This window comes from Mya arenaria, chromosome 12 (assembly GCF_026914265.1).
Source record: "Mya arenaria isolate MELC-2E11 chromosome 12, ASM2691426v1".
NCBI lineage: Eukaryota > Metazoa > Mollusca > Bivalvia > Myida > Myidae > Mya > Mya arenaria.
This window is the reverse complement of record NC_069133.1, coordinates 54348062-54374398: the sequence shown is the minus strand read 5'-3', so window position 1 is coordinate 54374398 and position 26337 is coordinate 54348062. Positions and strand designations below refer to the sequence as shown.

General features: G+C 37.5%; 1 protein-coding gene across 1 annotated transcript in view; it reads right to left on the bottom strand.

Moving 5' to 3' along the window:
- Positions 1 to 4262: 4262 nt before the first annotated feature.
- LOC128211630 (nuclear hormone receptor HR96-like) overlaps positions 4263 to 26337 on the bottom strand; it is a 31116-nt gene continuing 9041 nt past the window's right edge. The window contains exons 3-5 of the mRNA XM_052916617.1: positions 22878 to 23099; positions 14163 to 14280; positions 4263 to 12905 (exon numbers count right to left, since the gene is read on the bottom strand). Coding sequence (XP_052772577.1) covers positions 11944 to 12905; positions 14163 to 14280; positions 22878 to 23099 — 1302 coding nt within the window. The 3' untranslated portion in view covers positions 4263 to 11943. The remainder of the gene's footprint in view (positions 12906 to 14162; positions 14281 to 22877; positions 23100 to 26337) is intronic.

Below are 26337 nucleotides of genomic sequence, written 5' to 3'. Positions count from 1 at the left end.
CCAACTACACTGTATATGCATATATATATATATATAAGCAGCATTCCACAATGATAAACCTTTAAATGTGATCTTTGAGGTAGGAACCTTAGTCTTGTATGCAACACCTCATCTTTATATACTGACAATGTGCTACATAATGTTAAAATCCGTCTCTGCATGACGAAGTTACAGCCAAGATATAATTTTTACAGTATTCATTAGTAAGGAAGCTGCTTGCCAGGACCATAACTCAAAAGGTACATAAGTAATTTAAATGAAACTTGCAATATAGATAAATAGGAATGTGTAAAGTGCAGTGTACAAAAGCTTAAATCCAACCTTGACTGTTACACTACTGCTTTTATGTATTTATACCTAATATAATTTTATTAAAAGAGTTTGTTTTACTTTTTTTTTTTGTCCAGAGCGTAACTCCAAACTTCAGGTATTGACTTCAAACTTTATGTACAAATTAACCTTATCAAGGAGTACAGCGCACATGATTCATAACTCTTTCTTTGGTCTTTAGAGTTGTTGCCCTTTGTTCAGTTAGTTACTAATTTTGTTTAGAACATAACTCCAAAACTGGCAAGTCTTTGTGGTATTGACTTCATACTTCATTAACAAATATGTCTTATTGGGGGGGGGGGGGGGGGGCTCAGTGCACAGTAACTATACCTATGTCTTTGATGTTTTAAGAGTAATTGCCCCTTGTTAGTTTTTATACTCGGTGGGGGATATGGCAGTCTTTGACTGCTTCTTGCTTCAGAACTCATTAACTGATGGAAGCATTTCATAATAACATGGAACAAATCTTCAACACATTAAGCCAAGGTGAAGAGTGCATGTTTTGTCCATCTATCTCTAGATCAAGATCAAACTTAGGGGTTAAAGGTCAGATAGCTATTTTTGTATACGCTCCCTATCGCCTGTACAGATGGAAGATTTTCAAAATAACTTCATAACATTAACCTCACTTTGAGATTAAGGTCACACTTAAGGGTCCAAGTTAAAATGTCCATTTTCTGTTCATTCATTGAATGATTTCCAAATATGTTTGCACGTATGCTAAAAAAGAAACTCTAAGATTATGTCCACCATCAATTCCGTTTCCTTGTGAGTTACTTAAAAAAATCCTAAAAGAAAATATTTTGCGCTTAAATTCCAAATTATTGGTTCTGCCCTTTTATTTCACAAATGACAAATTCTTTTCAACATTAAACTGAAGTGTTGAAGATCCTGCTTCTGTCAAACACTTCGTTGCCAAATTTACTTTGAAATCATTAATGTTCGTGGGACATTTAATGTTCGTGGTTTTCGTGGGTTGGGTGATCCACGAATTTAAGATCCCACGAAATATAGACCCTTTATTTACATTTTCAATTACCATGTTATGTACATACTCAAGTATATTCTTTACAGAGGTCCCAGTTAATATCTTACTATTATTGTTTTGTTAATATATTATACCTCCCTTTAACAAATAATAACCAAAACAGTTCCGATTTTTAGCTCTACTGGCCAATGGCCAGAAGAGCTTATGCAATGGTAATGTGTACGTATAGTATGTGCGTCCGTGCGTCTGTAAACAATTGCTTGTGAACACGATACAGTCTTCAGTTTTGATTGTATCTCGATGAAACTTGTACAGTATTTAGATATCAATTAGGGCACGGTTCCTTTCGAAAACCAGCCAGATCCACCCCTGCATGCCTAGATAATGGGCCTTGAAAGTATAAAAAAAATCCGTGGGCCTGTAAACAATTGCTTGTGAACACAGTACAGTCTTCAGTTTTGATTGTATCGCGATAAAACTTATACAGTATTTAGATATCCATTAGAGCTCGGTTCCTTTCGAAAACCAGCCAGATCCGCCTATGCATGCCTAGATTATTGGCCTTGAAATTATAAAAAATCAGTGCGTCTGTAAACAATTGCTTGTGAACACGATACATTCTCCAGTTTTGATTGTATTTCGATGAAACTTGTACAGTATTTAGATATCCATTAGGGCTCGGTTCCTTTCGAAAACCAGCCAGATCCACCCATGCATGCCTAGATTATGGGCCTTGAAGGTATAAACAAATCCGTGCGCCTGTAAACAATTGCTTGTGAACACAATACAGTCCTCAGTTTTGATTGTATCGCGATAAAACTTGTACAGTATTTAGAGTTCCATTAAAGCTCGGTTCCTTTTGAAAACCAGCCAGATCCGCCCATGCATGCCTAGATTATTGGTCTTAAAAGTATAAAAAAAATGCTGTTTTTAGTTAAGTCTATTTTTAGCCAAGTCTACATGAGCGTAGTCTATTTTTAGCAAAGTTTACATGTAAAGTCACAATTGCTTGTGAATGTTTGTTCACATTATGCCCCTGGGGTCATTACTGGCCACGCCCCTGTGTTCACAAGATTGATATACTTAAATTGGGAAATGTTAAAAATATTTTTGTCTGAAACAGCTATGCAGATCCTTGCTATTTCGAACAAGGCTTAATTTAGTGGTCCACTACCATGGTTGTTTAAATTATGCCCATTGGGTCAAAACTGGCACTGCCCCGGGGGTCACAAGTTTCCTAGAGACTTATTTAAGAAATATTTTCAAGATCTTCTTGTTTCAAACCACAAGGCCCATACCTTTGATATTTGTTGTGGCGCATCATATGATGACCGTCTAGCAAAACATTTGAAATTATGCCCCTTGGGCAAAAGCTGGCCCCACCCCTTTTGACTTACTTTTTAATTTTTAAAGCTACAGCAATGAAATTTTAACCATGTGTACAGTTTTGCAAATGAGCATCAATGATGTCCTCGGATGTCCCTGACTTTGACCTTTTGACCAACTTTATTTATTTATTTAGCTACAGAAATGAAATTTTGACCATGAATACAGTTTTGAAAGCAAATATCTTTTACCCTCAGATTACCTTTACTTGGCACATATTAAAATAGTTCATGCAACTAATCTGCTTACAACACTTTCTGTCCTCAGATGTTGAACGTGCAGCGTTTTCAGCTAACCCAAACACAAAAAGTGAACTATATATTTGTTGCCTATTACTCATACGAACATGCTCTGGATTGAAGATGACCACAAGAGCCATGCCAGTAGAGCATAGGCCCTCTTGGGCCCCTTGTTTATGAACCAAATGACTGAAACATGTACTTAAATGTGTGCTGTATATGAAAATCTCCAGGTTAACAAGATGTGCGTGTTGAGTGTGGGTACCTGATATTTTTCTTTAATGAAATATTTAATCAATTACATTGATTGTTTACTCAAATATACGCACCTTCACGGTCTTTTAACAGTTTGCAAAATTCTATATTGACATTCAATGGCTTTGCCTATCTATCTTTGATTAGGGTGCATCTTCTTTTATGACCTTAATTTCCAATTAAATCGATTATTGACATAGGTATATGCACTTATTTACATGTCGTACCACAATAGCAAGTGTCATAAACTACCCACTGCATGGAGATTCTTTCAAAAATGAAAAACCACGAATTCAAGTACCCACGAAAATGTAAATTTTCGGAAAACCACGTAATTTCATGTCAACGAATATAAATGATTTTACAGTATAACTGTTGTTTTTTAAAAAAAAACTGAAAAGTAATATTTCCCATTTTGCACTTTCTTCTTCATATTTGTATCCTTTCTGGGAGCATTCATTGTTTCCAACGGTAGCCTTGTACAATAGAAATGATAACACGAAATTTGTAGGTCTACAATATTACAGTCATATGGCAGGGCAACTAGTGATACGACAGACCTATGAAATGAGCCCAATGTTGAGGATTACCTATGAGGCTGATTTTTTTTAACTACATGACAACGGCCAATGACAGCATTCTCCATTGCAAAACACCAGAATTTTGTACAACACCCCCACAATTATATTCTTGTTTCTGTGGTATATCTGTTGTCTGACATATACAATAGGGGGTTGATCAGATCATTGAAGAGGGTTTCTAAAGGTAGAATTTTAAATAAGGGTTTTTCTTTGATATCATAAGGATTTTATTTTTATTTTCACCTTTCAATTTTTAACATTCTGTTGATGTGAACCTTGACACCATTCCAGAAAAAGTATCATTAATTTAGTTTACTTAATGTTAATTATTTTAGCTTAACGAAAGCTGATCACTTATACATCATGCTCGTGTTTGTTTCTCTTGTAGGAACCTGATGAGGGTCAAACCAATGGCCTCTGGGGTGAGATGAGGACGCCTATTCCACTAGAACACTGGTTAAATATTATCAAAAGGCATTTCAATACTCAAGAATTTAATCAAATTCAGATAAACGAGGAGAGAAAAGTACAATATCTTTCATGTTTAAAACAATAATCAACATAAATATAATATTAAAATATATAATATCTATCATTTAACAATTCTGAGCAAATTACTACATATATTCATCACAACAATATATATAGGGAATATTAAGCGAGTTGGTTGATCTGTGTAGGTTGACAAAGGTTGAGTGCGATGTACCTGGACCCAAACAAGCAGAAGTGATACAATCCAAAAAGGTAGGTTTGGATTTTGGTTGTCCAATTAGCGCACTTGCTTCTCACCAAGGCGTCCTGGGTGGAGTCCAGGCCTGGTAGCATGTGAGTTTGGTTTGTGGTCACCAAGCCAGACAGATGGGTTTCCTCTGAGCACTCTGGTTTCCTCATCAACATAAGACCACACTCTCACGTAACATCTTGCCAATGCAAGTAATATAATGCCGTAATAACTTGTTTCACAATTGTTGTAAAATGAATAAGTTTAAGCTTACAATCCCACAGATCAAGCAACTCGCATAGTATTTTTTTTTACCGGTATGTAATTATGAACAAAGGATAACAATAACTCTTTTTACAAATGCATTTACATTCATAACAAGTGTCCAATTTCATTCGCGTAGTATTGCATATGATTGGCCCATGCACTAGACAACTGTGTGACATCGAATCAGAAAACACATTGTGTAATACAGATTTTTTTTCCAGCTTCAATATTTAAAGCCCAGTGCCAATTAGGATTATATTTTCAGAGAAAAAAAATAAGTGTCAATATAGTTATGACAGAGCCACGAATAATGTCTGATAAAATCCCGAGGTCCACATTATGCTTTATTACAAAGAAATGTGTGGGAAATACCAACAAAATTCCTAATTCAACCACTGACTCACTATATGCTAATGACTCTGTAATGAGGTAGATTAGATAAGTGGGCGGAGCATAGCTATTTGCAATCAGTACCTGAGCAGTTGCCGGAGGTTTTAGACTGAAAAGTACCTGAACATTTTCAAATGAATATCACATGAAGAAAATTAAGCTTCAGTTTCTAAAATAAATTTGATGCAAGCATTTTTGAATGAAAAATTTATCAATGTTGTTTAGTGAAAAGTCGCTGATTTAATGTGTCAAATTACTTTATTACACCGTTTTCTTCAGTTGAATATCATTTAGCTTTCAACTGAAATACTTAATGAGAAGTTATAATATTATAATATTTTAACCAATAATTTCTTAGTTAAAAAATTGAAATCAATAGCATAAAAAGCAACATAGAATTTTTATCTTAAAAAAGTCACGCAATATGCAAATTTCGTAATGACATAGTGCACACTAAATTTAGATTATAGTTTCGGCTTTGTGGCATATTGTTATTATTGCGATCATTGGATAAATGCAAACAGGGGATTAACAAAATGTCAAAAAGGTTAAGAGAAGTCATATTTGGATATACATGTGTACATACAAAAAAAAGTCAGTTTACATTACTAAAGCATACTGGGACTTTAATGTTTAAGGGCCGGCAGCGATCCAAAAAAAGATTGGTCCAAAATTTAAAAAAAAAAATCAATTTCTATTTAGTTTCCAGATTCAATGTTTAACAAGCATGATTCATATACAGTATCAGTTGCAACATGAAAAGCTGTAATTAGGAGTTGAGCAATTTTTACGAAAGAATATGTTTTCAGATTTTCAATCAAAAAGCATTTATGATTTCCCGGATATGTCATTATACAAAAAGAATATGTTTATGAGTCAAATTAATCTGAACTGCCCCATAGGTAGTCTGGGGCATTTTGACATAAATATAAAGACAAAAAAAAAAATGTTGACAGACTTTTCCGAAATAATAATGTAAATGCTTTTTGATCCAAAATCCGATAAAATCTTCTTTTGTAAAATTTGTTTAACTCCTTACTACCCCTAAACATGTCACCAAGAATATATGTTTCACTCCCAAAAAAGATTGTTCCTCAAAACTAAATAAAACATGAACTTTTTAAATGTTTTATTTTTTGACCTTCCCCACCCACTTTTGCATTGTGGCAGGCCCTTAATCATACAATATTTAAGAAGGAAAATTAACAGGTATGAAATAAATACTAATATTCAATATAATGGATAGCGTTCTTAATCATTATAATTCTATGAAAAAATCATAAAACATTTATCTCATACATCATTTATCCAGGAGTGTAACTGGATGTTTTTTTTCAAAACACACACCAATACACAAATTTTTTAATGTTAGTATACTTTATATATATATTCATTGCAGTTTTCACACTTAGTAAACACGGTAAATAAGTGAACAATTAAGTCACAATAAATAAAATCATCAATCTTCTGACAAAATAGTACAACAACTGAGCATCAATAACAAAAACAACAATAACAACAACTACATTTACCGGTAGTTGTCATGGTAACATTTGTTTCAACAGACTACATAAATGTTTCCACATGCGCAGGTTAACAAGACTGAGGCCTTAATAAGGAGAAAAATAACTTGAAATAGTATTTAGACTTTGTGAACATGTACAAGCCTCATACAAGGTCTGAATGTATTCATGGGTACAAAGACATGGGTATCCATGTGACCTTGTACAGAAACAAGAGGGCCCTGAAGGCCCTGTATCGCTCAGCTGATCCAATAAAGATCATCAAGAATAACATTCTGATCAAGTTCCATGAACATATGGTCATAAATGTGGCCTCTAGAGTGTTAACATGCTTTTCCTATTATTTGACCTGGTGACCTAGTTTTTGACCGCAGATGATCCAGATTCGAACTTGGCCTAGAGATTATTAATATTAACATTCTGACCAACTTTCAAGAAGAAACATTTATAAATGTGACATCTAGATTGTTAACAAGCTTTTCCTTAAATTTGACCTGGTGACTTAGTTTTTGACCGCACATGACAAAGATTCGAACTTGGCCTAGAGCTAATCAATATATACATTCTGACTAAATTTCATGAACATACAGTCATAAATGTGACCTCTAGAGTGCTGACAAGCTTTTCCTATGATTTGACCTGCATGGTGACCTAGTTTTTGACCGCACATAACCCAGATTTAAACTTGACTTAAAGATTATTAATATAAACATTCTGACCAACTTTCATGAAGATACAGTCATAAATGAGACCTCTAGAGTGTGTGAGAGTAATTCAAGAGTTCCTGAATAAAGTCACGAGGACGCATATTGCGGAGTGATGGTGAAATGTTCCATCTACTTCTTTTTTCTAATGCCACTTAGAGCATTTTTGCTTTCAACCCTTGATATCCATGAACAGTACATAATTCAACATTTATACTTTTTGTATTCATACCTTAAATATTTTTTCATCTCACCAAGGCTCAAGACACAAGAAGGTAAAAATAAAAATTCAAAAAACTACTTTTCTACAAAATTATTAATTCCTTGTATATGTTTATATGCAGTATATTCACAGGTACAGTATATCTATATAATCTATAAGATTAACCGTCAATGCTAGAATTGTTAATTAATTAAAAAGTAATGGCACAGGAATATAAAAATGCTACAGAAGTGTTATAATTGAATAAATACTGTATAAACAGTTGGTTTATGAAATATGACCATTTTTTATATAATTTGACAATGATATAATAATTGATAATAAGTTGCAAAATATAACTAACACAAGAGCTGTCACAGTATGTGACGAATGCCCCGAATGTGACATTGACCTATGAACAAGGTCAGTACATGAACAGTTAAAGATCAAACAAATACATATGGCAAGTTATTTTAAATTGCCTCTGAACATAAAAAATACCACCCATACTTGACAACCTACATTCTTATGTTCTTATATTCAGCATTCCATTGTGAATAAACACTAAGTGTATCTTTCACCTAAGAGGTAGGGACATGGGTCTTGCACGTGACACGTCGTCTTGGTATGTAGAACACATGTGGCAAGTTATTTTCAAATCTGATCATACAAGGGAAAGTTACAGCCCGCACATAACAACCTATACTCTGTATCCTTATATGCAGCACTCCATTGTGAATAAACACCTAAGTGTGACCTTGACCTTAGAGGTAGGGAAACGGGTCTTGCACGTGACACGTCGTCTTGGTATGTAGAACACATGTGGCAAGTTATTTTAAAATCTGATCATATAAGGGAAGTTACAGCCCGGACACGACAACCTATACTCTATGTCCTTATATGCAGCATTCCATTGTGAATAAACACCTAAGTGTGACCTTGACCTTAGAGGTAGGGACATGGTTCTTGCACGCAACACGTCGTCTTGGTATGCCGAACACATGTGGCAAGTTATTTTGAAATCTGTCCATACAAGGGAAAGTTACAGCCTGGACATGACAACCTATACTCTATGTCCTTATAGACACACGGACGGACGGAAGGACGGACGGACGGTGCGATTTTAATATGCCCACCTTCGGGGGCATAAAAAGTTGGTTAAATGTCACAAAAAATAAACAAGAGAAAAAATCTTTGAAACTGTTTTCACCCTGGAGAAGGAATGGATTTAAAAAAAACAATAGATTAATTGATCAGCAAAGAAAAACAATATTAGGCATTAGTGATACAAATGATTCTTTTCATAAGTCACTACAGTTTTACAATTAAGTTACAGTAAGGTAATTGTACACATAAATACAGTAAGCTGTTAGATATACATGCACTGTCACTATTCCCCAAACATCATTTAACAGAGGAGAATTGTTTGTTTCAGTGTAAGACTGCATTATATTTCACTGAGTGCGCACAAAAAGTAATTATTTAATAAATATGGCTGTGCATCGAGATGAATGTTTACTTTTGGTGTTCATGAGGTGAAATATATTGCAGTCTTACACTTAAACAAAAAAATTTGCCTTGTTTTTACATGTCTAAAAAGGATTTAAAAGGACAGTGAATTGCAATTTTTAAGAAGTGTGCCAGATTGCATGTGAACATCACATCATTTGGAAATGATGTTGTTGAATTTGTAATAAAATTAAACAGTGAAATATATAAAATTGCTATTTTATTGTTTGAAACAGCGAAATATCATTTACATTTCACTGATAAGTTTCTATAATTCACCGGAAAGCATAAAGTGAGAATAGGCTACAATTTCAAAACAGTGAAAAATATCAAACTGCTATTTCACTGTTTGAAACAGTGAAATATCATTTATATTTCACTGATAAATTTCAATTATTCACCGGAAAGCATATAATAAATACTTTAATTCAGTTACAACCAATTTAAATCATATTAGATATATACGCTTAAACACTGTACATTTTGAGCTTGCAGAAGGGACATATTTTTATCAATCCTAATTTTGCGATTTTTTTTTTAAATCTAGATGAATTACAAAAATCATGTTGTTGTAGTTTTCAATAATTAAACCAAGAGTAATGAGCATAATACATTTTGTCTTTGGCAACATGTGTACCAAGTTTCATTTAATTTTCTGTTTTTTTGAGTTCTTGTCAAGGGTGCAGTTTTTGCATGACAACGCTAACCACAACAGCAACATCAAGGTTAAGACAATACCTAGACTTTTTGCTTTAAAAAAAACCCCAAAAGACAAGTTAAAATGAAACAAAAAAATCATGAAAATATATATCGCAACATCACAAGTGTAAGAAAATATTTCTGAAGATATCTCTTGTACAACTATGTCATTTTTTGATTCCCAGTGACCCCATATTATTTTAGAATGTTTTGAAAGAGTTTTACGTGTGAAGAAAGAATACATCAAAACTATTTCGAAAATATTACAAACAAGATTTTGAGGCCTTGAAAGATTGCAAATTAGGTCATTTCACATCTAATTTCAATTGAAATAAAAAAAACATGGAAATAAATGGCATTATGTTATCTATAATGAGTTTCCAGTCATTTTTTGTGCATGTAAGTAATTTGCAAGCAATTACATTTCAAAAATAACAATATTATATGGGGTCACCATTCATCAAAATTGAATGTCTCAGCCAATAACTAAATCAAAATTAATCGGAAAGGTTTCCCATACATCTGATACCTAAAGTGGAGGAAATTCCATTCATGACATGTATATTTAGTTCAATATTTATACTGATTTACAATATTTTTAGTAACAACCAGCTAAGGGGCATTGAATGATATACAATTCATGAAGCAACTTCACATTTAATACATGTTATTTGATAACGATAACAGCATGAAATAATAAGTAAAATATTGGAACAGAAAACAGGGTATAAAACTAAACATGCATTTACAATCATAAGTTAAGTCATATTTAACTGATTTTGGTCAATCAATCGCTTGAACCAATAGCCAAGCCATTTGTCAAAAATTGTAATATGTGGATCAGGTGTAACACTAAATCCATCTTGGACACCTAAGAATGACAAATTATCTCCTACAGTATTGATAATTTTCAACCATCAAAAACATATCCCTAGCCCATGATTATTTCAAACTGTATGAGATCCTAATTACAAATGCACGGTTATGATTTTAGCCTATATCAATAAGTAATATTTAATTCCCTTTTCTTAAATATCTAGCACAACCAACCAAAACGCTAATGCCTAAAAATAATGCAATTGGCTCAGGTTAACCAACCCTACCTACGAAAAAGGCGCCGACCCTACTTTTTTATAGTCAGTTGTTAAAAAACATAAAAAATAATTAAAAAAAAAAAAATATTTTCATTTTTAAGTGTGTGTTTTTATATGTAGCTTAAAACCTTTAAAGCTTTATAAAAATATTACTTTAACACCATACTCCAATGGCAATAATAACATTCTTGGATGAAACCTATTAAATAAAAAAAATAAAAAGCCTACCTACCTTACCTGTTTTTGAAAAGGATGTAACCTAACAAAACCAATTTTTTTTGGCCTAATCAAGAATGCCCTAAAACAGCTGTGTCACCTGACAGGAGCACTCAAAAATGTGCGCTTAAAAGTCACCATGACCTTCAATGTAGACATATTAACCTTAAAATCAATAAAGGTCAAAGGTCATCTACTGATCATGACAAATGTGAATGTAAAGTTTGAAGAATGTAAACCAAATCATTCACAAGTTATTGATTGGAAATTACAGCGCAGTGATGAAAAATGGCATGAAAGTTTGTCATGTCCTTAGTCTTTGACCTCAAAGGTCAATAGGGATCCACCAACTGACCTTGAACAATGTTCATTCCAAGTTTGAAGACTGTACACAAAACAGGTCAAAAGTTACTGATGTAAACGCCCATGATGACGCCAGACAAAGCAACGCCTACATGTATGTATCTGCTATGCTTTACAAGCGACTAAACAAATATTAGCAATGTTTTTTCTAATTTTAGCAAACAACAGTCTATAAATAATTTAATTGCAAAGTCATTGATATATATTTAATTTCATCGATTCTCAATAAATATAACATCAAACATCTATTAAGGGCTATTCCTGTTAAACATATAACCCCCGGGTGGAAGGCAATTATTTAAATAGTATATAGGTGGGTGTCTTTTTTCGCTAATTTGGGCCCCACAAGGGTAAATTTGCTTCTGTAGAGGGGTGGCATAATTTAAATGTGCCTTCCCCCCGGTGGTTATATGTTTAAATGGAATAGCCCTAATGGAATGTACATAATTTTATGTAAGGCAAAAATCACAACATCATTATTTTAGATCAAGGATTTCCAACATAAGAGGCTCAATTTGGGATGGATCGGAGTTGACAATGATCATGTTGTGGACCTTTACGACGTCTTTGATTTCCACCAAAAGGTTCACAATTTCCCTGAACATCAAAGGAGTCTCCTTGAAGGAATATTTCCACTCAAGGTAATGCCTGAGCAAGAGCAGATACTTGTCATGCAGATTTGATATTGCCGTCTTATTCTGAACGTTAGGGCACATTGGATCGAAGACACACAACAGCTGGACCAATGAGAATAAATGAGGATCATCACTAAACATCGTTTTCACTTTTCTACAAAACATTGTGTGCTGTTCGTACACTTGATTGTAGCTCACCAAAGTTTTGAGGATTTTGGCCGATATTTCCCCTGAAGCTGTGTTCCAAGCATCTTTGTCTATACTGTAAAACCATGCCGACCGTATAATGATCGCAGAAAACACACACTGCTTGAGCAATAGTAGCTGTTCCTTTTGAGGGACTTTCTGAAAGTCTTCCATCTGCTTGCAAAATGAAACAAGTTTTTTCACAGCTTCCGAAGAGTTATTTATCAGGTCATTGCAATTCTTATAATCTGTTTCATGGATTTTGTCATCCGAGCGTAACTCTCCCATAGTTTCCAAATATATGCTGCTAGCTGACTTGAACAAATTGTACTCCATCGCTGAAACTGTTCGATAGTGCTGTGGGTCCTTGCTTGTGAACTCAGGATCTACAATAGGCTCCTCAACAGCTAAGTTGTCTTGAAAAAACATCGGGAAAACATCTGCATGGGTGAGTTCCACGATACTATGTGGCATACAACTGCTGTCGGACTGGTCGGGAAGCATGTTGGATTCACTCGGCTCCTCTTTAATGGTGACAGGACAGCTATCATTGCTCTTCCCCTTGCGTTTACGATTCTCAAGTACCTTCTGCATACGAGCTTGGCGTTCACCATCATCTGTAATGTACAAAATTTGGAAATCCCTAAAACTAATCTCTAATTCAGTATCAGGCGGACACAGCTTATTTAGCAATAATTTGCAATTCAAAGGCAATAACTAAAAAAAAAATTGAATGAATATGATCATTATTGATCTCAACTAAATAAATACTCTCATAAACATTGTGATTGTCGTATGCTCAACATGATTGAAAGCTACAGGAGAATTTTGATTTAAATTTGACAACTCAAAAGGTCGTAGTTCCTGAGAGAGAGAACCATTTTGACTGGATATCAAACTTATGCAAACGATGGGACATATTTAACTTTTTTTCTTAGGAAATAAGTTTGTTACAGTTGAATCAGAACTGCTCAAGTTAAAAAACTGGCAACATTGTAGGTGGTGATTAATACCCACCCGCCACCACTGGCGATCCCGCGTAGCCACGTCAATCTTAGAGGAACTTTTGAACACAGTGGCTGCATGATTTCTTCCGTATTAGATACAATTGCTAGCCAGGTACATCATGTGATGAATGGGTACATCATGTGATCAACCAGGTACATCATGTGATCAACCATGTACATCATGTGATCAACCTGGTACATCATGAGATCAACCGGGTTCATCATGTGATCAACCAGGTACATCATGTCATTAACCTGGTACCTCATGTGATCAATCAGGTACATCATGTGATCAACCTGGTACATCATGAGATCAACCGGGTTCATCATGTGATCAACCAGGTACATCATGTCATTAACCTGGTACCTCATGTGATCAATCAGGTACATCGTGTGATCAACTGGTACATCATGTGATCAACCGGGTTCATCATGTGATCAACCAGATACATAATGAGATCAACCGGGTACATCATGTGATCAACCAGGTACATCGTGTGATCAACCGGGTACATCATGTGATCAACCAGGTACATCATGTGATCAACCTGGTACATCATGTGATCAACCGGGTACATCATGTGACCAACCAGATACATCATGTGATCAACCATGTACATCATGTGATCAACCTGCTACATCATGTGATCAACTTGCTACATCATGTGATCATCATCAACTGGGTACATCATGTGATCTGGTACATCATTTGATAAATACATGATCACACTTAACATTATGTGATATCCATCTACCTAGACCTAGAAATGAATAAAACATAACCTTATAGACATAGATGGGGTCTAAATATATAAACTTGCCATTGACGCTTTCATGGAATAATTTCACACTAGTTCAAAGTTTTACCTAATATCATTTCCCGCTTCATGCCGATTTCGAAGCACTTCATCAGGCGACAATGGGGACAGAACCGGCGTGTTCTGAGGTCGATTTGACAGTTGTTTTGAAACAAACATGGAGGCGTCTGAAAAAAGGAGATCTTGATTTAATTAAATAAAATACTACTTAGATAAGTGACCATGTTTTGGCTGGGTTTGAGTTGTGACGCATAGGAATTGAATGCCCTCGTAGTCTTTATTCAGACAAAATGTGGTCACGGATATATAAGTTTGATTCTAACATGATGTATTTGTTAGATATTAAGATGTTTTAAATAAGGCTACTGCCTACGACTAAGGAGACGCAAAGGCTACAACAATTATACCTAGACTTACCTTGAGAAACAGAAAAGCTAAAACTGTTCATCTGATGTGAACATAAACAAATGTTATGTTAACAAAGTATTAACCAGACAATTATTTGCAATAGCTCAAACGATTCACGAAACAATAGCCTGAATCCTTGACATACCCCATAAGCAAAAGTTAATTGTAACATGTTTTTTCTGCTGTAAAATGTGAAATCAATCTAAACAAGAGCCGTTGTAAGACAGCGCGCTCGACTATGCTGCTTTGACTTAGAATACAATAACGATGTAATAATACCAAGTTTGGTCTCTTTATGTCAAACCTAACTAAAATTATTCGATACATAAAGTGACTTTGATGCAGCCCTCCCACCAGCCCGCCCAAACAATGACGCAAGTCATTCAAATAACTTGATTTCCCATTATGAAAATGTGGTTAAGAATATACAAATATGCCTTTCAAAGGAAATTAAAAAAAAAAAAAAAATAATAATAATAATTCAAGGGCCATAATTTGTATTTAGGCTTAAAACGGAGTTATGTTTCTTGTTGTAAGATGGACGTAAATAATTTTGAATTTTATTAAGTGCATTTAATGAACGGTATAGAAGTTTTTTTATTAAAATCCCAACTTGCCCTTATATTTTCCTCCCCTTAAACTTTAACCTAAGTCAATCAGGGGCCATAACTTGTATTAAGGATATGGAGTTATGAAACCTCATTGGGTGATGGTCCTCAACAATTGTGTTAAGTATTAAGTCAATTGAATGAAGGGTATAGAAGTTATTAAACAATATCCCAACCTGCCCTAAAACTTTAACCTAAGTTCCATAGTCAATCAGGGGCCATAATTTGTATAAGAGATAATATGGAGTTATCTAACCTCATTATGTGATGGCTCTGAACATCTGTGTGAAGTATAAAGTTAATTGAATGAATGGTATTGGAGTTTTAAGTGAAAATCCCAACTTGCCCTAAAACTTTAACCTGCCCTAAAACTTTAACCTAAGTCAATCAGGGCCATAACTTGTATTTAGGATAATATGGAGTTATGTAACCTCATTGTGTGATGGTCCTGAACAACTGTGTGAAGTATTAAGTCAATTGAACAAAGGATATAGAAGTTATTAAATATTCCAACTTGCCCTAAAACTTTAACCTAAGTTCCATAGTCAATCAGGGGCCATAATCTGTGTAAAGAATGATATGGAGTTATCTAACCTCATCATGTGATGGCCCTGAACAACTGCGTGAAGTATTAAGTCAACTGAATGAAGGGTATTGGACTTATAAGTGAAAATCCCAACTTGCCCTAAAACTTTAACCGGACGCCGACGCCGACCCCGACGCTGGGGCGAGTAGTATAAGCCCACCTATGCTTTGAATAGTCGAGCTAAAAATACTTCATTAAATACCAACTCAATGCAAAAAGATCAGCAGCTGTTCTTACTTTCTACTCAGTAATAGTTATTGTTTTATTTTACATTTCTAAATAATTAATGTGGAATTCCGACACAGTCTGGGTGACAAATTGATTGCTAGGTGAAGCAAAAAAATAACTAGAGCTGTCACAGGAGAGACGAATACCCCCAAATGCCGCCTGGACACAGGAATGGCAAACCATTCCTTTGAAAAGAGGCCATAACTCCAAGGTTACTGCATCCGCATCTTCTTTTATCATGCATGTATTGTTTTATTTAAATCTGTTGAGTAATTTAGAAGTTACACTGCTGAAAAACTAGCTGATGCTCTAGCTGATCTCTTCTGGAATAAGACATCTAGAGCATTCATGAGCTTTTCTTCCAACACGATCATCATCAAATTTTGACCTTGGCCCCACCAGCCCCAATATCAATTGACCTGTATCTTCTGATGTTACACCTGTGTACCAAAAAATGGTCAAATCTGTCAAGCCTTTCATGAGTTATCGTCCGGAAACCATTTTTATATTTTTAGTAATAGTGACCTTGACCCCACCAGCCCCAATATCAAACTTGATCTGTATCTTCTGATGTTACACCTGTGTACCAAAAATTGTTCAAATCCGTTTAGCCTTTCATGAGTTATCGTCCGGAAACCGTTTTTCTTTTTTAGTAACAGTGACCTTGACCTTGGCCCCACCAGCCCCAATATCAAACTTGACTTGTATCTTCTGATGTTACACCTGTGTACCAAATTTTTTTTAAATCTGTCAAGCCTTTCATGAGTTATCGTCCGGAAACCGTTTTTCTATTTTTAGTAACAGTGACCTTGACCTTGGCCCCACCTGCCCCAATATCGAACTTGACCTGTATCTTCTGATGTTACACCTGTGTACCAAATTTTTTTTAAATCTGTCTAGCCTTTAATGAGTTATCATCCGGAAACCATGAAAACCGACCGACCGACAGACCGACCAACCGACAGACAGACTGACAAGCTCACTAACTTGATCTGTATCTTCTGATGTTACACCTGTGTACCAAAAATTTTTCAAATCTGTCTAGCCTTCCATGAGTTATCGCCTGGAAACCATTTTTCTATTTTTAGTAACAGTGACCTTGACCTTGGCCCCACCAGCCCCAATATCGAACTTGACCTGTATCTTCTGATGTTACACCTGTGTACCAAAATTTTTTCAAATCTGTCCAGCCTTTCATGAGTTATCGTCCGGAAACCATTTTTCTATTTTTAGTAACAGTGACCTTGACCTTGGCCCCACCACCCCCAATATCGAACTTGACCTGTATCTTCTGATGTAACACCTGTGTACCAAAATTTTTTCAAATCTGTCCAGCCTTTCATGAGTTATCGTCCGGAAACCATGAAAACCGACAGACCGACCGACCGACAGACAGATCGACCGACAGACCGACAAGCTCCCTCCTATATACCCCCTCACACTTCGTTTGTGGGGGTATAATTATCACTTATTATGAACATGTCAACACCGTCAGCAAAGTATAAAAGAACGTGGCAAAGTGCAAAAAACAACCCTATCATTGAAACATTTTGTACTTTTGATGTTGTACTCTGCCGAAAGGCAGAGGGAGTTTTTCACACCTTCACACATTGAGAACAGCATTGACTGTGCACAATGATGCTATGCTTCACAGTATGCATGCTTATTCATTATTTTCATGCAGAATGATTTAAAAAAAATCTTATCGTACAATATCAAACAAAATATCTAATATAACTAAAGCTGCTTTTATTAACTCGCCATATCTCGATTTTCCACTGCTGAGCCTTGTGAGTTATGTCCCTTTATAATTTAGGAAGCAAACGTTTTTCCCCATTTACGGTATTCCTTTGAAGAGACATTTCATCCCGAAAATTACTACAAAAGATTGTCAGTAGCCTAATAACATAGATAACAAGACACAAGACTAACAAGACAGCTGCTATCTGATATAAATAACTCTGGAGTCTTTAGTGAAGAACCAGTGTCCTATTTTTTTGGAAAGAAAATATCTTGTGTGCCCCAAGTGGGGTCAAAACCCTGGACCTCTTTGGTGAAAGGTGAAACACACTTTATTACTTGATAACTCTAACCGTTGTTGGGCCCAAACCCCAGACATATTTGGTGTTAAGTAGACAAACTTTACCACTAGACCAATCTTGTCCTTGCGGAGCCCAGCATACGACAGCTCTTCGTGGGGCCCAAACCCGCTGGTGAAAGGCAGACACTTAACTACAAGACTACTTTCTACGTCATAAGGTCCGAATCCCAGATATCTTGAGTGAAAGACGGGCACTTTACCACTAGACAACTTTCAACCTTATGGGCCCCAATACCCAGACATATTGGGTGAAAGGCGGGAAATTTACTACTTGACAACTCTCAACCTTTAGGGCCCAAATACCCAGACATATTGGGTGAAAGGCGGGAACTTTACCACTTGACAACTCTCAACCTTATGGGCCCCAATACCCAGACATATTGGGTGAAAGGCGGAACTTTACCACTAGACAACTCTCAACCTTATGGGCCCCAATACCCAGACATATTGGGTGAAAGGCGGAACTTTACCACTAGACAACTCTCAACCTTATGGGCCCCAATACCCAGACATATTGGGTGAAAGGCAGGAACTTTACCACTAGACTACTCTCAACCTTATGGGCCCCAATATCCAGACATATTGGGTAAAAGGCAGGAACTTTACCACTTGACAACTCTCAACCTTATGGGGCCCAGACCCCAGACATATTGGGTGAAAGGCTGACACTTTACCACTTGACAACCCTCAACCTTATGGGGCCCAGACCCCAGACATATTGGGTGAAAGGCGGGAAATTTACCACTTGACAACTCTCAACCTTATGGGGCCCAATACCCACATATTGGGTGAAAGGCGGGAAATTTACCACTTGACAACTCTCAACCTTATGGGCCCCAATCCCAAGACATATTGGGTGAAAGGCGGGAACTTTACCACTAGGCTACTCTCAACCTTATGGGCCCCAATCCCCAGTAATATTGGGTGAAAGGCAGGAACTTTACCACTAGACTACTCTCAACCCCGTGGGGCCCCAACCCGCACATATTGGGTGAAAGGCGGAACTTTACCACTTGACAACTCTCAACCTTATGGGCCCCAATACCCAGACATATTGGGTAAAAGGCAGGAACTTTACCACTTGACAACTCTCAACCTTATGGGCCCCAATACCCAGACATATTGGGTAAAAGGCAGGAACTTTACCACTTGACAACTCTCAACCTTATGGGCCCCAATCCCCAGACATATTGGGTAAAAGGCGGGAACTTTACCACTAGACTACCCTCAACCTTATGGGGCCCAGACCCCAGACATATTGGGTGAAAGGCTGACACTTTACCACTTGACAACCCTCAACCTTATGGGGCCCAGACCCCAGACATATTGGGTGAAAGGCGGGAACTTTACCACTAGACTACTCTCAACCTTATGGGCCCCAATACCCAGACATATTGGGTAAAAGGCAGGAACTTTACCACTAGACTACTCTCAACCTTATGGGGCCCAATACCCAGACATATTGGGTAAAAGGCGGGAACTTTACCACTAGACTACTCTCAACCTTATGGGCCCCAATACCCAGACATATTGGGTAAAAGGCAGGAACTTTACCACTTGACAACCCTCAACCTTATGGGCCCCAATACCCAGACATATTGGGTAAAAGGCAGGAACTTTACCACTTGACAACCCTCAACCTTATGGGGCCCAGACATATTGGGTGAAAGGCTGACACTTTACCACTAGACTACTCTTAACCCCGTGGGGCCCAAACCCGCACATATTTGGTGAAAGGCAGACACTTACTACAAGACTACTTTTTACGTCGTATGGTCCGAATCCCAGACATTTTGAGTGAAAGACGGGCACTTCACTACTAGACTACATCACCCCTGTGGGCCCCAAGCCCCTGACATAATTGGTGAAAGGCAGACACTTCACCACTTGACAGGTCACATCTTAATACTCTCATTCTTGTTCTTGCTCACTGCGGACAATTTTAAAGATGGCTCAATCATCAATTCTCTGCATGTGAAATTCAAAGGTCATTGACCAACAATTCTAATAAAAAATAATGTCAATACATTTTCTCTGTACATGTATTAGATGAGGTTAATACAAGGACAACATGAATCAATGAAGATTCAATTGAAATAACAAATAAGGCTCAAAATAAAATATACATGTATTTATATTTATTAAATTAAAATTTCCCCTCCAACAACTGACATGAAAATGTTGGCCCTGCCCAAATATAAAGTATGATGATATTTTGTTTAATAACTCTTGAAACAACAACACATTGTTTGAACTGTAGGTTAGCTACATCTATATATTTATTACTTTAATAATAGTTTTACTTTACTTTCTCAACCATTTAGAAAACACAATCAACTTCAAGAATCAAGCGACACTGGCAATGTAAGTCAACTAGCAAAACCACACATTTAGTAAACATGTGATGAAAAATAAACCCGTATACTTTCAGTAACAGCTTGATTTGCACCTATTATAGATGAATAGTGCTGATCTGGAACTGTTTTCTGATGACAGGCTGTGCAATCCCTGCCACACCCACTTCATAAAAGAATCTTGTGAGCATTTTTTTCTTTATTGTGACATATCTTTCAGTATTAACTATGTGTACAGAAATGTCTAATGTTTTTATCACAATTATTTTTTGTAACATTGTATCTTTGAAAACACAATGTGAGAGAACTTACAAGTAAAGTTTGGCCAAACCAGATTGACTTCCCTCTCTGTATGGCAAATAACAATAGGGACCATTAATGTCAACAGGTTTTTAAACAATAAGTATTAACTAATGAAAGTGCTGAAAGAGTTGAAAGGCTGTAGGCGAGACAAAGGTGATTTTACCTTTTTTCCCAATTCTGTTCACAGGCAATAACAATAGCGTCCAAAAAATCTTTTGAGTGGCCCTTACAGATACAGATATCAGATAAGTGCCTTTAATTAACTAAATTAGGTAATTTGAAAATTTTGTAATACAATTTTAACTACTTTCATTACATTAACTGATTAAACAATATGTCCAGATAGATACATGAACATAGCTTTGATCTTGCAAGTTTATTGCTGGTGTAAACTTAATTCAATGAAATCCTAGGGTTTTTTAGTCAACACATTTTAATTAACTCCTCTTGGTTTCTCTCTAAAATTAATTTAAGATTCTTCTATTTGCTTTCAAATTGACTTTTGCGTTAAAATCTTATGAACATATTTCAGCACCTGTGAACTATAGCCTAATACAGCACATTTATAACTTCTCTAACTTGCTCTTGAATTTCAGGTCTAATCAATAATGTTATTGCACATAAGCATTTCTACCAGTATTTCTTTGTTTGTCCTACCTCATCTTGAAAAATTAATGCTTTCAATTGATTCCATGTATAAATTGATAAATACATTATACAATATGCATGTATAAGTTATTTCTCTATTCTGGAAAAACATATATAAACAGAGCACCAAATTATTTTAAATACGCCCATCCTATTTTTAAGGACAATATTTTTCATTGAGTGGATGTACATTAAGCCCAATTTAAAGAATGAAAAATGTAAATTCAGTTTTTGCCAATTCCACGGTCATAACTCTAGAGTGACTAAGACAACATGGCAAGTTTTTTTAGCCTGACAAGATATACTCCGCCCATACACATTCTGACCAAATTTGATGATGATTGGACAAAGGCCACATAAAGTTAATTATTGGACAAGACTGATTAAAGGTAATTTCTATAATTAAAGGGCAATAACTCTAGAGTGAATCCAGCGATGTGGATGGTTATTGAACTTGATCAAGATATTGTGCTAACATTTGGTGATGACTGGACAAAGGCCTCTTAAGTTATTGATCAGACAACATTCTGTGCGCGCCCCCCCCCCCCAAGCTCTATATACTGCAGGTAAAACTATAATATGTCCCAATCTATGCGTGGACAGGCATATAAAAATTATTAATTACCGCCCTACCCACATTTTAATATACCTTGAACATGTTTGGGGAACTGGGGATAAAAGTAATATTTTGCCTTTCTGAATGATTGTTGTTGTTTTTGATGGATAGAAAAGAAGACTGCATGATCTCTGTATTCTTTGTAACTGCATTTAAGATGATTCACATTCAGGTTTTGTACATTAACACTCAATTTTCTTATTTCCTTGTGTACCTTAAATCAATAAACTACAGAGAATTTAAATAAAACATCACAGAACACAATTTTACAAGGAATGGTTAATGATAATGACAAACCCACAAATATATCCCTGAAAAGGATTATGTCTCTACAAGTTATAATCACCCTACGATTATCTGTGCATTCACCGTTATATATTTCATCACATGCTACACTGTAAATCAATGTTGTACAGTTAGCGCTGTGGTAAGTGCACTTGCTTCTCACCAAGGTGAGTGATGCAGGTTTGATTCCTGGCCTGGGTGAATGAGAGTTTGGTTAGTGGTCACCAAGCCGGATAAGTGGGTTTTCTCCGGGTACTCCGGTTTCTCCCACAACACAAGACCACACTCTCCCACAACATCGTGCCAACGAGAGTGACTTAGTATAAGTTAACATATTTTTCTTTACAATCGTTTTAAAAAATATCAAGTTTAAAATGTTAGGAGTGGGTTTGTAGCTCACAGCATTGATTTAATTTAAACATTTTTCATACTCACTGTTTTGTTTATAACGCTACATGGCAATTAATGTGATTTATTAATTAGATTTTATGTCATTATAATCAATATAACAAACCCTTTCCGTCACAAAGAAGTGGCAACATCAGCTGCCCCTAGTTAATCCCTGTTTTATAACTTTATAGTAAAATACACATCCACAACCTGAATTATATTGTACATTATACTCACATTTTGTTTCAAAGCGTTTCTTCTAAAAAAAGCTTTACATGACTCGCAGGTCATCGCGTTAAAGTTGTAGCCGAGAGCCTTGTCACCGCACACCTGACAAATCCTCTCGCTTTTTAGACGACGTTTACGCTGGGGAAACTTCTCATTCCTGCTACTGTTCGGCCCATCTCCACTGAACTCTGACACATCTGACATCTCTCGTGAGCCACCAGTCGACATCAGCTAAAACAAAAATGTATCCGACAAAAATGAACATGTTATTGTGAAAAGTTTGCAAAGCAAGAGATATTTTGACCAGTCAATTTTTGACATATTATCGTATTTCCGTTTGCTCAAAGTCGACTTCTTTTTAAATCTCCCATCCACAGAACCAACAATCCAGTGATTGTAATCGGGCATAATCGAGCATCAATTCAACTGGCAGGTTGTTATCTTCTTTCTTCTTGTTGCTTGCGTTCGATAATTTCCTCCTATTTTGAGTTTATTTATTAATCCGGAACTGTTCAATTTTAATCTTTCCTGATATGGCTGAAAGCAGTACTGAATAACTAACACATAACATAACGTAAGCATAGTTAAAGATAAGGAGTTATTAAACAAGAATGGTCAAAAAACGATTTTATAATCAATAATCAGATAATTGACTGGAACCAATTATTGATAGTCAAACTGGGACTAATTCCCAACACTACTATAAGTCTTAAAAACTGGAATTAAATTGAGTGAATATAGCTGGTAACAGTCTGACATAGTGATGTTCCGATGATCGATTATAATCGAAAATCGATTGGTTGGGCCAGAAATCAGCAACAATCGATAGTATTTAGTTATAATCGATTAACGAAAAATAAAAAAAATAAAAAATATTAGTAAGTGTTCAGATGTTTCCTTTAACAAAATGGCTGATGAAAGCCACAATGAGAAAGAAAATGAACTATTTTTTATACAACAACACTTAATAACTTCAATCATAGACATAAGGTAAAATTGCAACCGATTCCCAACACTAGTCTGACATGTGTAAATCATAGTGAAATACCGTGCGTGCAAATAACCACAAATCCATTCAATAAAAAGTAATGAATTTACCAGAAAAAAATGCCTCCAAAGTAAAATGACTGCCTTCCAAAGTTCCTACACCAAGCATTTATCAGTAATTGAGCTTAATCTGCTGGTCATAACCATGACCCACTGCCCTCATCTGCTGGTCATGACCATGAACCACTGCCCTCACCTGCTGGTCATGACCATGACCCACTGCCCTCATCTGCTGGTCATCACCATGACCCACTGCCCTCAACTGATGGTTATGACCATGACCCACTGCCCTCACCTGCTGGTTATGACCATGACCTACTGCCCTCAATAGCTGGTTATGACCATGACCCACTGCCCTCATCTGCTCGTGATGACCATAACCAACTGCCCTCACCTGCTGGTCATGACAGTAGGCCCTCATCTGCAGATTATGATCATGACCCACTGCCCTCATCTGCTGGTCATAACCATGACCCAGTGCCCTCATCTGTTGGTCATGACCATGATCCACTGCCCTCATCTGCTGGCCATTACCATGACCCACTGCCCTCATCTGCTGGTCATCACCATGACCCACTGCCCTCATCTGCTGGTCATGACCATGACCCAATGCCCTCATCTGCTGGTCATGACCATGATCCACTGCCCTCATCTGCTGGTCATGACCATGACCCACTGCCCTCATCTGCTGGTCATGACCATGACCCACTGCCCTCATCTGCTGGTCATGACCATGATCCACTGCCCTCATCTGCTGGTCATGACCATGACCCACTGCCCTCATCTGCTGGTCATAACCATGACCCAGTGCCCTCATCTGCTGGTCATGACCATGACCCACTGCCCTCACCTGCTGGTCATCACCATGACCCACTGCCCTCATCTGCTGGTCATCACTATGACCCACTGCCCTCATCTGCTGGTCATGACCATGACCCACTGCCCTCATCTGCTGTTCATGACCATGACCTACTGCCCTCATCTCCTGGTCATGACCATAATCTACTGTCCTCATCTGCTGGCCATGACCTACTTCCCTCATCTGCTGGTCATGACCATGACCTACTGCCCTCATCTGCTGGTCATGACCCACTGCCCTCATCTGCTGGTTATGACCTTGACCCACTGCCCTCATCTGCTGGTCATGACCATGACCTACTGCCCTCAGCTGCTGGTCATGACCATGACCTACTTCCCTCATCTGCTGGTCATGACCAATGACCTACTGCCCTCATCTGCTGGTCATGACCATGACCCACTGCCCTCATCTGCTGACCATGACCATGACCCACTGCCCTCATCTGCTGACCATGACCATGACCCACTGCCCTCTCTTGGTCATGACCATGAACCACTGCCCTCATCTGCTGGTCATGACCATGACCAACTGCTTTCATCAGCTGGTTATGACCATGACCCACTGCCCTCATCTGCTGGTCATGACCATGACCCACTGCTCTCATCTGATGGTTATGACCATGACCCACTGCCCTCATCTGCTGGTCATGACAATGACCTACTGCCCTCATCTGCTAGTCATGACCATGACCCACTGCCCTCATCTGCTGACCATGACCATGACCCACTGCCCTCTGCTGGTCATGACCATGACCCACTGCCCTCATCTGCTGGTCATGACCATGACCAACTGCCCTCATCTGCTGGTCATGACCATGACCTACTGCCCTCATCTGCTGGTCATGACCATAACCTACTGCCCTCATCTGCTGGCCATGACCATGACCTACTTCCCTCATCAGCTGGTCATGACCCACTGCCCTCATCTGCTGGTTATGACCATGACCCACTGCCCTCATCTGCTGTTCATGACCATAACCTAATGCCCTCATCTGCTGGTCATGACCATGACCTACTTCCCTCATCAGCTGGTCATGACCCACTGCCCTCATCTGCTGGTCATGACCAGGACCTACTGCCCTCATCTGCTGGTCATGACCATGACCCACTGCCCTCATCTGCTAGTCATCACCATGACCCACTGCTGGTTATGACCATGACACACTGCCCTCATCTGCTGTTCATGACCATGACCCACTGCCCTCATCTGCTGATCATGACCATGACCCACTGCTCTCATCTGCTGGCCATGACCATGACCTACTTCCCTCATCAGCTGGTCATGACCCACTGCCCTCATCTGCTGGTCATGACCATGATCCACTGCCCTCATCTGCTGGCCATGACCATGACCCACTGCCCTCATCTGCTGGTTATCACCATGAACCACTGCCCTCATCTTCTGGCCATGACCATGACCCACTGCCCTCATCTGCTGGCCATTACCATGACCAACTGTCCTCATCTGCTGGTCATCACCCTGACCCACTGCCCTCATCTGCTGGTCATCACCATGACCCACTGCCCTCATCTGCTGGTCATGACCATGACCCACTGCCCTCAT